This window comes from Somniosus microcephalus, chromosome 16, assembly GCF_052327205.1.
Source record: "Somniosus microcephalus isolate GS21.2 chromosome 16, FLI_Smic_1.0, whole genome shotgun sequence".
NCBI lineage: Eukaryota > Metazoa > Chordata > Chondrichthyes > Squaliformes > Somniosidae > Somniosus > Somniosus microcephalus.
In genome coordinates this window covers 52,448,970-52,461,659 of record NC_141002.1, presented here as the reverse complement: position 1 = coordinate 52,461,659, position 12,690 = coordinate 52,448,970, and the positions used below count along the sequence as shown (strand labels likewise).

General features: G+C 49.0%; 1 protein-coding gene across 2 annotated transcripts in view; it reads right to left on the bottom strand.

Annotated features, from left to right (window-relative positions):
* Positions 1 to 12,380, bottom strand: part of LOC147106176 (sodium- and chloride-dependent GABA transporter 1-like) — a 96,228-nt gene extending 83,848 nt beyond the window's left edge. The window contains exons 1-3 of one of the 2 annotated variants that reach the window (XM_086009031.1): positions 12,224 to 12,380; positions 3,835 to 3,871; positions 2,833 to 3,174 (exon numbers count right to left, since the gene is read on the bottom strand). In XM_086009031.1, the coding sequence (XP_085865157.1) occupies positions 2,833 to 3,064 (232 nt within the window). In that variant the 5' untranslated portion in view covers positions 3,065 to 3,174; positions 3,835 to 3,871; positions 12,224 to 12,380. The remainder of the gene's footprint in view (positions 1 to 2,832; positions 3,175 to 3,834; positions 3,872 to 12,223) is intronic. The other variant, XM_086009032.1, reaches the window with a different exon arrangement.
* Positions 12,381 to 12,690: the final 310 nt, after the last annotated feature.

Genomic DNA, 12,690 nt, shown 5'->3' with positions numbered 1-12,690 from the left:
AATGCAAGTGTGAACTGGAAGAAGAGTGAAGAGTGGCAGCATGAACTGAGGGAGGAGGGGAAGAAATGTGCCAATGTGAGCTGCGGGAGGATACTGCCAAAATAAACTAATGGGGGAGGTGAGTGCCAACATGATCCCAGGGAGAGAAAGGAGGAGTGCTCATTTTAATTGAGGGAAGAAAGGAGAAGAGAACATGCACAAATTGAAGAGGCAGATGAATGCCAGTGAGAATGGGGTAGGAGTGGGGAGGGTCTTGTAAATGAGTGCTGGTATTACCCAAGGGGTGGGGGGGGAGGAGAATAGTGCCAATGTGACCTGAGGGTGAGAGTGTTAGCATGAACTGAAGGAGCAGATAAAGTAGATTCCCCTCTACCGTGATTGACACGGCCCTCGACCATGTCCATTCTATCTCCCGCACTTCTGCCCTCACCCTTGCCCCTCCCTCCCAGAACCACGATAGGGTTCCCCTTGTCCTCACCTTTCACCCCACCAGCCTTCACATTTGACGGGTCATCCTCCGCCATTTCCGCCACCTCCAACGTGATCCCACCACCAAACGCATCTTCCCCTCCCCTCCCCTTTCAGCATTCCGTAGGGACTGCTCCCTCCGAGACACCCTAGTCCACTCCTCTATCACCCCCAGCACCCCTTCCCCTTCGCCCGGCACCTTCCCGTGCAAGCGCAGGAGATGCAACACCTGCCCTTATACCTCCTCCATTCCCACTGTCCAGGGCCCCAAACACCCCTTCCAAGTGAAACAGCGATTTACTTGTAATTCTTGCAATCTAGTATACTGTATTCGCTGCTCACGATGTGGTCTCCTCTACATTGGGGAGACCAAACGCAGATTGGGCGACCGCTTTGCGGAACACCTCCGTTCAGTCCGTAAGGGTGACCCCGAGCTTCCGGTCGCCTTTCTTTTTAATTCACCGCCCCATTCCCACTCAGACCTCACTGTACTCGGGCTCTTGCATTGTTCCACGGAAACCCAGCGTAAGCTCGAGGAACAGCACCTCATCTTCCGATTAGGCACTTTACAGCCTTCCGGACTCGATATCGAGTTCAACAATTTCAGATCATAACCTCGGCCCCTATTACATTTTTACATATATTTTTTATCCACACCTTTGTTTTGTGCCCTTCCCCCTTTTTTTCTCTCCCACATGGCAGCTGTCTGTCATTCTGCCAGCGCATTTCACACCTAATCTAAAGTCGTCTTTTGTCTCTCCACTAGTCCTATCACCATCTCGTCTCGTTTTAAATACCTCTTAGTGTCTCTTCACTTCTCTTTTGTTCTTTCATCCCCATTTCCCAGCCCCCAAACTGGCCTTTTAATCTGTTTCATTTCCTGTGTTTTTTCAGTCCTGACGAAGGGTTTCGACCTGAAACGTTGACTCTATTTCTCTCTCCACGGATGTTGCCTGGCCTGCTGAGTTTTTCCAGCATTTTCTGTTGTTATTTATGAGCAGATAAAGTGCCTGTGTGAGGAGAGGGGTGAAAGAGAGTGCTGAATGGCGAGAGTGCAGAAGAGTGCGAAGTGATACATTCTGGTAGGAAGAACAAGGAGAGACAATATAAACTAAAGGGTTCAATTCTAAAGGGAATGCATGAACAGAGAGACCTGGGAGTATATGTGCACAAATCGTTGAAGGTGGCAGGGCAGGTTGAGAAAGCGGTTAAAAAAACATACGGGATCCTGGGCTTCATAAATAGAGGCATAGAGTACAAAAGCAAGGAAGTTATGATGAACCTTTATAAAACACTGGTTCGGCCTCAACTGGAGTATTGTGTCCAATTCTGGGCACTGCACTTTAGGAAGGATGTGAAGACCTTAGCGAGGGTACAGAAAAGATTTACAAGAATTGTTCCAGGGATGAGGGACTTCAGTTATGTGGATAGACTGGAGAAGCTGGGGTTGTTCTTAAAGCAGAGAAGGTTGAGAGGAGATTTGATAGAGGTGTTCAAAATCATGAGGGGTCTAGACAGAGTAGATAGAGAGAAACTGTTCCCATTGGCAGAAGGGTCGAGAACCAGAGGACACAGATTTAAGGTGATTGGCAGAAGAACCAAAGGCGACATGAGGAAAAACGTTTTTACGCAGCGCGTGGTTAGAATCTGGAATTCACTGCCTGAAAGGGTAGTGGAGTCAGATTCAATAGTGACCTTCAAAAAGGAATTGGATAAGTACCGGAAGGAAAACAAATTGCAGGGCTACGGGGAAAGGGCGGGGAGTGGGACTAGCTGCTTTGCTCTTGCAGAGAGCCGGCATGGGCTCGACAGGCCGAATGGCCTCCTTCTGTGCTGTAACCATTCTATGATTCTATGATTCTATGAATGAACTGGGGGGAGGGGTGGGGGGAGAGAGAGGAGTGGCAACTTGAATTGGGGGAGGAGAAGAATGCCAATTTGAATTGATAGAGAAAGGGCCAGCTTGAACTGTGAGGTCAATGATGGAGAAAAGTGCCAATGTGGGAGAATGAAATGAACAGTACCAGCAGTAACTGGGTGGGGAAAATGGAAATACCAGGATCCAACAAGTGGGAGGGGGTGAACAATGCCAGCTTCAACTGGGTGGGAGGGGTGTAGGCTGCAGCATCAGCTGGGTGGAGTATCAGAAGAGTGGCCCTCTAGCAGTCACACTCACATTCTTTGTGAATGTGCTGTCACAAAAACATTGCAACTCTGATGTATGATCACAATTTCATCTGTATTGGATGACAATGGAGTCCTGTCTGTAAATTTTGGTAGGAATACATTTTGGTAGGAAGAACAAGGAGAGGCAATGTAAACTAAAGGGTTAATTCTGCAGTAGAGTTCAGTAGTGTGTCCTACCTCCACCATTTTTGCCACAGAGATAAGGGAATCTCCAGACATTCCCAAGTCCAATGGCATATCCCACACAGGAAAATAGGAAGTCAAATTTTCCTTTCCAGTTCCCTCTGTCTGGTAAGGGTTCACCTTTACCAGCCTGGCTGTCTGGAGGCTGTGCCATTTCCTCTGGTCGTGCCTGCCTCAAGCCTTGGGGAAAACTGATCTCCAGCGAAGCTTGTTCCATCTCCCCCATCACGAGGCACTTTCAACCACTTCACGTAGAAAGGTTGAAGACTCGCAGCACAAATAACTCACAGTTCTTTTTTGGAATCGAATGCTTTGCCCTTAACGTTTCACTTCTCACTGAAAGTGCAATAAGAAAAGAAAAAAATCATAAGTACAAGTGTAATTTCTGTTTTATTTACATTTGGGGAGGGGTGGGGGTGCAGGAAGAAACATTTTCTCAAATAAGCCCAGGTATATTTTTAACATCTCAGCCCCACAGGAGGACGGGTGAAACTCAATCCTGCTGGGCTCTAACAAATACTTTCCTTCAAAGGAAATGTCAAAAAACAATTGGGCTGGAGTCAAACTGACATGAAGAGATTTCAAACCTGATGCAACACATCAGAAAATTCAACAGCACAGGGACTTCTTCACTGCCATGCTATGGCAGGTTTTAGTTTAACTTGACAACCCTAACAGTAGTAGAGACAGTATTGATAGTATGAGGCAGCTGGATTAGCTTCAGTAACAAATACAGTTATTAACCCATGGAGTTACTGAGACTAACAGTATGAGGAAGCTGGATATACATCTGTAACAGACGCAGCATCAACCTAGTGGCTTCAGTTGTGTCCTCATTCAGTCAGTGTAAGTAAGTCCTTCCAGCCAGTTTAGAGCATAAAAGCACTGACATAAGAAATGGCCTTACAACCTGTCCAGTTCAGTATTTCAACCAAGTCCTCCTTTGAGCCATGATCTGCACATTATTAACTTCTCCCCAATCCCAAACCTGCTTACCTCAGCTTCCAGCTATTATCTCCCAATGTCTTCAGCACTGAGTAAAAAAAGCAGAAACAGACAAAAAAAAAGAAACTAGACATTAATCATAATTCCTGATTTTAAAATAGATTCTCATAGCACAGTTCCTTAATATATGGTGGCATTCCTATAATGGCTTGAGAATGTCCTTGTTTTATCGCTATATTGCCAGTACATGGCATCTAACCAGGGAATAGTGGCCCTGTGGAACAGGTTACTGGCTCATGCGATGGACGTCGTTTCGCTAAATTCCTTCAAGTGAGAGCTGGGCCTGTTTCTGGCGGATATCACCTTGTACAAAAGATAAATACTGCATAGAATTATCAGGGCCAGCTTTGATCGCCTGGGATGTCGGAGAGAAATTTCCCAGCTGTTTTTCCCCCCAAATTGGCTTGGGCGTTTATCTGGGGTTTTTTGCCTCTCCAAGGAGATCGCATGGTTTTGGGTGGGGTGGAAAGTCTATGGCCTAGAAATTGGGTATAGCCCCGCTTGAGGCGTTAGAACTGGCGGAGCGCTAAGTTTATAGCCAGACGAAAGTTATCGCTGCCTGGCGAGATATTGGGTTGCATCGCCCCCAAAGGGGATTGAGGCGCTAATTCAGCCATTGCACGGTGCTCTTAAGGCGCAAAAGTTCAGGCGCTACTCAATATCGACGCGGACGGGCGCAGCGCAGGTGATCTCAATTACGGGAAACCACGAGACCTCCAGGCGCTGGCCGGCTCTTAAAGGGGTGGGTCAGTCAGCCTGAGCTTCAACACCCAACGCCCTGTAGGCCTCAGAATCAGCGCTCGCCCTTGTCTGGCGTTACAAACTTGTTCAGCATGGAGAAGGTTAGACAGAGAGCAAAGCGCTTCAGCACTGAGGCTCTGGACCACTTGGTGGCTGCAGTTGAACGCCATCGAGATGTCCTGTATCCGGATAATGGCAAGAGGCCGAATCAGAAGGCTTACCGACGATCTTGGAGGGAGGTTGCTGTGAGGGTCAACTCCAGCAGCATGGCGACCAGGACCCCTGTTCAGTGCAGGAAGAAATTCAACGACCTCACACGGATCGTTAGGGTGAGTGATGGTTTAGCAAACTTCTGATTCCCTCCATCTGCAGCTGACTTCGGGCACCCTGCTGCAATGATGCCCCAATGGCCATCTGTCAGCATGCACCCATGGCCCTTTCTGGGCACACACGTGGACAGATATCTCAAGGCCTCATGTAAGGGCTCTTGCACCATGGGGGGCATGCGATGATGTCTCAAGGCCTCATGTAAGGGCTCTTGCACTATGGGGGGCATGCGATGATGTCTCAAGGCCTCATGTAAGGGCTCTTGCACCATGGGGGGCATGCGATGGTCTCTCAAGGCCTCATGTAAGGGCTCTTGCACCATGGGGGGCATGCAATGATCTCTCAAGGCATCATGTTACAGAACTTCCCCTTCTTTCCCCTGCAGTCCAAGCTGGCGATGATCCGAAAGGAGCAGCGTCAAACCGGTGGCGGACCTCCACAAGTGGTCACTCTCACGGATCTGGAGGAGAGAGTGCACCAGATACTTGGAGGACGTCTGTCTGGTCCTGTGACCACTGCATCTGCCGACCCCATTACCGACAGCGAGGGTAAGACTCTCACCTTTTTCACCTGTTGCCTTCCACTTGGTCCCCCCGCCAGCATGCATCCTCAGTCTGCAGCCATGTCAGAGCCTTGCTGCAATCTGGCATGCCTTTCAGCAAAGCTGTCCTTTTGCTAAAGCCACTCTTCCACCTCCCACTTTCAGATGAAGCAGCACCAACTCGGGCTCAATGCGCTGAAGCTGTCAGTGCCAGTGCCACCGGAGGCGAGGGCCAGGAGGAATCCGGACCAGCCGTTGCAGAATCCGGGAGCTGCCACATCTACAGACTGGTGATAGTAGTCCCCTGGAGGGGAGGGGGGGTCTCTGAGGATGAACCAGTTGCCGGACCAAGCGGCATGCAGCAACGCACGGGGGATAGGCAAGTTCGGCCACCGTCTCCCCGGAGGGCAAGGCAGGTCGTGATGACTGCTGCACAGAGTGCAGATGAGGTGCGTCGCCTGGCTGAGATGAGCAAACAGGCCCGGGTCAGACACACGGAGCTGATGGCTGCAGTCGAGAAGATGCCTGAGTCAATAGATTCATTGGCTAAGAGTATGTTGGACTTCGGGGCAACAGTGGAGAGGACTCTCCAGGGCTTTGGGGCAACAATGGACAGGACTCTCCAGGTGTTCGGGGCAACAATGGACAGGTCTATCCAGGGCTTCGGGGCCACAATGGACAGGACTATCCAGGGCTTCGGCCCAACAATGGAGAGGACTGTCCACGGCTTTGAGTCGGCTATGGAAAGGACTGTTCAGGGCTTCGGACAATCCCTGGAAAGGTCTGTGCAGGGCTTGTCCGAGGCAGTGGAGCGGTCGGCACCTGCCTTGTCCGAAGCAATGGGAAGAACTGTCCAGGCCTTCTCCGAAGCACTGGCACCTGGCACACAGGTCCTCACTGTTGCCACGCAGTCACTTGCTGGGCTCCTCCACAGCCAGATTGACGCAACGCGATCTCTCACTGTAGCCACCCTCTCTGCATCAGTTAGGATCACCCCGGGCCCTTCCAGTCCCATACAAGGCCAGGAATTAGTGGAGCATGTGATTGTGGCGGATGAGCCGAGCCGCTCCCCTCAGATAGCCAGTGTGTCGTCCGACCATGGTGCAGGTGTCCTCTCTTGGCAGGAGACCATTGCACATGCCAGCGCTGGGATGCCTGCATTGCAGCTGCCACCACCTGCAGGCCACACTGCTTCCAGCCATGGTCACATCAAGCATCTTGCGTCCGCACCCTCCAAGCCCAGAGGTCAGCCAGGCCGTCCCTCAGGGGCTTCTGCGCTTCCAGACAGTCAGCATGCGTCCCCCAGCCTTGAGGCCGCCACTGGGGTCCAATTACGTAGGAGCAGCAGGGAGGGAAGGGGCCGGGCGCGTCAGAGAAGTCGTTCTCCCTCAAGGGGCCAGTTGTAGAGGGAGGTGCTGAGACGTTTGTTTGTCCAAATTCAAGGACACCCTCACCTGTTGTTATATTTGTGGAAGGTTTGTTGAGTTTTGCGGCTTTGCCGAACAGTTCACAGTTATTTTGAAAGTTATGGTTTCTGTTGACATTACGTTGTTTAGCTGTAATGAAAGACTTTTGTGCCAATAAACAGAAGTTTCAATGTGGCATGGTGCATGTGACTAGTTTCAGTGATGCTGGCATTCAGAGGCCCTCAAACATCCAAAGTGCGCATGAGTTAAGACTCTCATCATTCCGCCACAGGGGTCTCGACACGAGTCCAGATGAGCCTCTGACGTATGGCCCTTCCACTTTCAGCAGCCCTTCCATCTTCCTCCTCCTCCTCCTCCGCCTGCTCTTCCTCCTCCTCCTCCTCCTCCGCCTGCTCTTCCTCCTCCTCCTCCTCCTCATCCTCCTCCGACTCCTCCTCCTCCGCCTGCTCTTCCTCCTCCTCCTCCTCCTCCTCCTCCTCCGCCTCCTCCTCCTCCGCCTGCTCTTCCTCCTCCTCCTCCTCCTCCTCCTCTGCCTGCTCTTCCTCCTCCTCCTCCTCCTCCTCCTCCTCCTCCTCCGCCTGCTCTTCCTCCTCCTCCTCCTCCTCCTCCTCCTCCACCTGCTCTTCCTCCTCCTCCTCCTCCTCCTTCTCATACTCCTCCTCCTCCGCCTGCTCTGCTGGTCGTTGAGGGACAGCTGGAATTGGCTGGGTGCGTCAATTCGCCAAGTTGTGGAGCATGCAGCAGACGACGACGATGTGTGCCACTTGCTGCGGCGAGTACTGCAGGGATCCCCCCGAATCTTCCAGACATTGGAAACGCTTTTTGATAACACCAATAGTGTGCTGTTTACTGTGCCTGGTCGCCTGATGGCCGCTGCTAATCAGCTCTTCTGCTGGGGTGTCGGCCACACGGAGTGTTGTCATCAGCCATGGCCAGAGAGGATAGCCCTTGTCCCCAGTAAGCCAGCCTCGTCTTCGAGGCAGCCCCTCAAAAAGGTAACAAACTGAGGTCAACCGCAGGATAAAGGCATCGTGGCTGCACCCTGGGAAATGCGCGGTGACTGCCATGATGATTTGGCGGTGGTCACAGACCAGCTGCATGTTGAGGGAGTGGAACCCCTTGCGGTTGCGGAAGTCCTAAGGATGATGGCATGGCGCCCTCAAAGCCACGTGTGTGCTGTCACTCGCCCCCTGCACCATGGGGAAGTCCGCAATAGAAGCGACACCCTGCGCGCCCTCCGCCTACTTGTGCAGGGTCCGAGGGAAGGTAATGAATTGACGCCTTCGCCTATAAAGGGCATCTGTAACTTGCTGGATGCAACAGTGGACTGCAACCTGAGCGACAGTCGCAATGTCCCCAATGGCTGACTGAAAGGATCCGTTGGCATAAAAATGGAGGCCATCAGTCAGTTTAGCCATCACGGACAGAGAGGTTCTGCAGCGTTCACGCGGCTGCAGATCCTGACCAAGCAGGTGGCACAGATCAGTAACAATGTCCCTCCAGAATCGGAGCCTTCCCAAACACTGCTCCTCCGACATGTCAAGGCTTGTCACCTGCTGCCTAAAGACCCTCGCAGCTTCCCGTCGGATTGGCTGACCTCCATTGCCCCTCCTCCTTCTGGCCAATCCCGGCCCTCTCTCCCGCCGTCTCTCTGCCCCTTCACAGTGTTGGGCGATGAGGCCGTCGCCCTCCAAACAAGCTCTCATTCCGATGCCAGTTGGTCAAAAGGCTTTTAGGTGTAGTGCTGCAAGTGCTTCGGACAGGTTTGAAGGTCCCAAGTACTGTAAAGCTAAATTCCCAGAACTCCGCTCCACATTAGCTCGCCAACTCTCTCTAGCAACAATCGCAATGAGCAGGCCAAGTGGCAGAAGATTCTGCACTAGAGCTGTCCCCTTTAAATAGCGCCCCCCTACTCCGAGAAGGGCCTGTTAGCCCTCCCTCGAACTGTCACTAATAGCGCTGGGCGCTAAGGCTCAGGGCGCCACCCAATATGCGCTCAGGCGCTCCTAAAAGGCGTTGCACACTGAAATGACGTCATGATCTGCTTGCGCTCGCGGGCACGCGCAAACACTTAGCGCAGGCGCAAAATGTATAGTCAATATCTGAGTTGTCGCTATCTTCATAGCGAATGCCCCAACATAGGGTATCGCCCCAATTCTAGGTCTCTTTAGGCGCTCAGCGCCGGCGCTACCAACCGAATTTCTAGGCCTATATGTTGTGATACACAAGGCATCACAATAGTGTGGGACAGGCTGGATGGACCAGAGGGTTTCTTCCTGTCCATCATTGTTTGCATGTCCGTATGTTTGTAACTCACAGCTAGAGAATTCCTTCTGATCTCAAAGTAAGTGTCACTTGTATCCCTCCCAGGGTGATGGGGCAGATACATATTGTAATTCCTCCTTCTACTGGATGTTGAGAACCAGCATAACTGGGAAGGTGCAAACGGCACCTAGATGTGCCTCATTCCCCGGTTTGCTGTGATGTGTGTTTGTTACAGACCATATTCAAAGGGTATGCTTTTACATCAAAGAGAGGACCCCATGAAATCCAAGGGCTACCTCAGAGTCTCATCTCACCTCTAGTAACTGATAGGACTAATAGGAGCCGCATGAGGAATTATTCCCACATAACTCACCATTCAAGATTATTTTAGCGTGTTATCTGAGAAGAGACAATCAGAACTACCTTGTGAACTGAATCAATGGTTTTTAAGTACAGTATTGTGCTATTTCAGTGTCTTACTGTATCTTTAGGCTTCTGTGTAGTAATTAACCTGCAAATAAATTTCAGTAATTAGTTTTAGCCTGTAGTTTAAGTTTGACAAAATGTTATTTTCCATCTTCAAAAGTGATACAAGAATGTGGTAGGTATCCCATATATTCCCAAGTGAATGATATACTGTGATTGGAGTTTAATTGTTAAACCTGGAAGAGCTAACCATACACAGCATGAATAAGGATGCAAGTTTCAGTTACTAAAGGACTCAGGTTGCTTAACAAAACTGTCATCTAGCTACCAACGTCAGATCAAATATTGGGGAAAAGCCCAGATTGTAAAGATAGCATACATTACTGACAATAACTGTTAAATTATTGACGTTAGAAACTAGCAAGGAATTAAATCCAAACATAGTAACAAAAGTTCAACACCAGCAGTAAGAATCCTAGCGATAAATAATCACATCACAGTGTCAATCGGAAAGATCATAAGGATGGCTGATATGGCTTCTCTTAACATAGAAACATCGAAACATAGAAGATAGGAGCAGGAGTAGGCCATTTGGCCCCTTGAGCCTGCTCCGCCATTCAATGAGATCATGGCTGATCATCCAAATTTAGTACCCTGTCCCTGCCTTCTCCCCATATCCCTTGATCCCTTTAGCCTTAAGAAATATATCCAACTCCTTCTTGAATATATTTAATGAACTGGCCTCCACCGCCCTCTGTGGCAGAGAATTCCACAGGTTCACCACTCTCTGGGGGAAGAAATTCCTCCTCATTTCAGTCCTAAATGGCTTACCCCTTATCCTTAGACTATGACCCCTGGTTCTGGACACCCCAGCCATCAGAAACATCCTTCCTGCATCTAGTCTGTCCAGGCCTGACAGAATTTTATAGGTTTCGATGAGATCCCCTCTCAATCTTCTAAACTCCAGTGAGTATAAGCCCAATCGACGCAATCTCTCCTCATACGTCATTCCTGCCATCCCAGGTATCAGCCTGGCGAATCTTCGCTGCACTCCCTCCATGGCAAGAATGTCCTTCCTCAGATAAGGCGACCAAAACTGCACACAATACTCAAGGTGCGGTCTCACCAAGGCCCTGTACAACTGCAGCAAGACATCCTTGTTCCTGTACTCGAACCCTCTTGCTACGAAGGCCAACATACCATTTGCCTTCTTAACCGCCTGCTGCACCTGCATGCTTACCTTCAACGACTGGTGCACAAGAACACCCAGGTCTCTTTGCACTTCCCCTTCTCCCAATCTATTGCCATTCAAATAATAGTCTGCCTTCCTGTTTTTGCCACCAAAGTGGATAACCTCACATTTACCCACATTATAGTGCATTTGCCATGTTTCTGCCCAATCACCCAACCTGTCCAAATCGTACTGGAGTTTCACGACATCCTCCTCACAGCACACCCTCCCACCCAGCTTTGTGTCGTCTGCAAATTTGAAGATATTACATCCAATTCCCTCGTCCAGATCATTAATATATATTGTGAACAGCTGGGGTCCTAGGACCGATCCTTGCGGTACCCCACTAGTCACTGCCTGCCACTCGGAGAACGACCCGTTTATTCCAACTCTTTGCTTTCTGTCCGCCAACCAGTTCTCTACCCAAGTCAATACCTTGCCCCCAATCCCATGTGCCTTAATTTTGCACGCTAATCTCTTATGCGGGACCTTATCGAAAGCCTTCTGAAAGTCCAAATATACCACATCCACTGGTTCTCCCTTATCTATTTTACCAGTTACATCCTCAAAAAATTCCAGTAGGTTAGTCAAGCATGATTTACCTTTTGTAAATCCATGTTGACTTTGTCCGATCCCATCACTGCTTTCCAAGTGCTCTGCTATTACACCTTTTATAATGGACTCTAGCATTTTCCCCACTACCGATGTCAGGCTTACCGGTCTATAATTCCCCGCTTTTTCTCTATCACCTTTTTTGAATAGTGGGGTAACATTAGCTACCTTCCAATCCATAGGTACTGTTCCAGAGTCTATCGAGTTCTGGAAGATGACCAGCAATGCATCTACTATTTCTAGGGCCACTTCCTTAAGTACCCTAGGATGTAGATTATCAGGCCCTGGGGATTTATCGGCCTTCAGTCCCATCAATTTTCCTAACACCATTTCCCTACAAATACTGATTTCTTTCAGTTCCACCCTTTCATCAGACCCTATGTTCCTCGGCATCTCTGGGAGATTATTTGTGTCCTCCTTTGTGAAGACAGAACCAAAATATGTATTTAGTTGTATTCTGAGGTTGGAGTTTAAAACCTACTGACGGAAATGTTTTCTCTAGATCTAACCTATGCTATGCCTGACCTAAAAGTGTGTGTTGTAATAGTATAGAAAGAGCCTTACTGTACAGTTAACCCACGCTATACCTGAGCCAGGAGTGCTCGATGTTGACAGTGGATCCGGTAGAAAGTCTTCATTCATCAGTGTGATATCAGTTTTGAGTACAACATTTTCCAAAACAAAGCTAACCCTAAATTGATGTACACAACACTAATCAATGGTGTTTTTATACTGTTCACACAGCTGCTACCATAAGTCTTTCCTATTTCATAAAACTATTACTATAAATGCCAAACTATAAGATCTTACCTTTTTATCGTTAATCACCTTTCCGAGAGATGCTGCAGTAATCTTGTATTCATGATAGATTACCATGTAATATGTTGATCATTGAGTGAGTGAATGAAAAAGTAGAAATTTCATGCCTTTAATTGGATGGTTTGCACTCTTCTCTCCCTAATTTACTCCTTCCTCTTGTCCCAGTTCATTCTATTTTGCGATGCATTTAATGAGTTTTGATTTGTTTGTCTAATCAGATTAGTGATTACTCCTATTTAAGATTCTGCATGATTAGAGAATCAATACCTGATTTTTTCATTACATTATAATATTGGTGTTTCAACTGCAATCAATTTCATGACGCTCACATTATTGCATATTGTGGCCATGTGGAAGTGGGAATGGGCTAAGACAAAGTGCATGAGACTTAAAGAGATTATTCTAACCATGAGTCAAAATTAAATTGGAAACTTGCAACCCCCCTGTCAAGCATCATT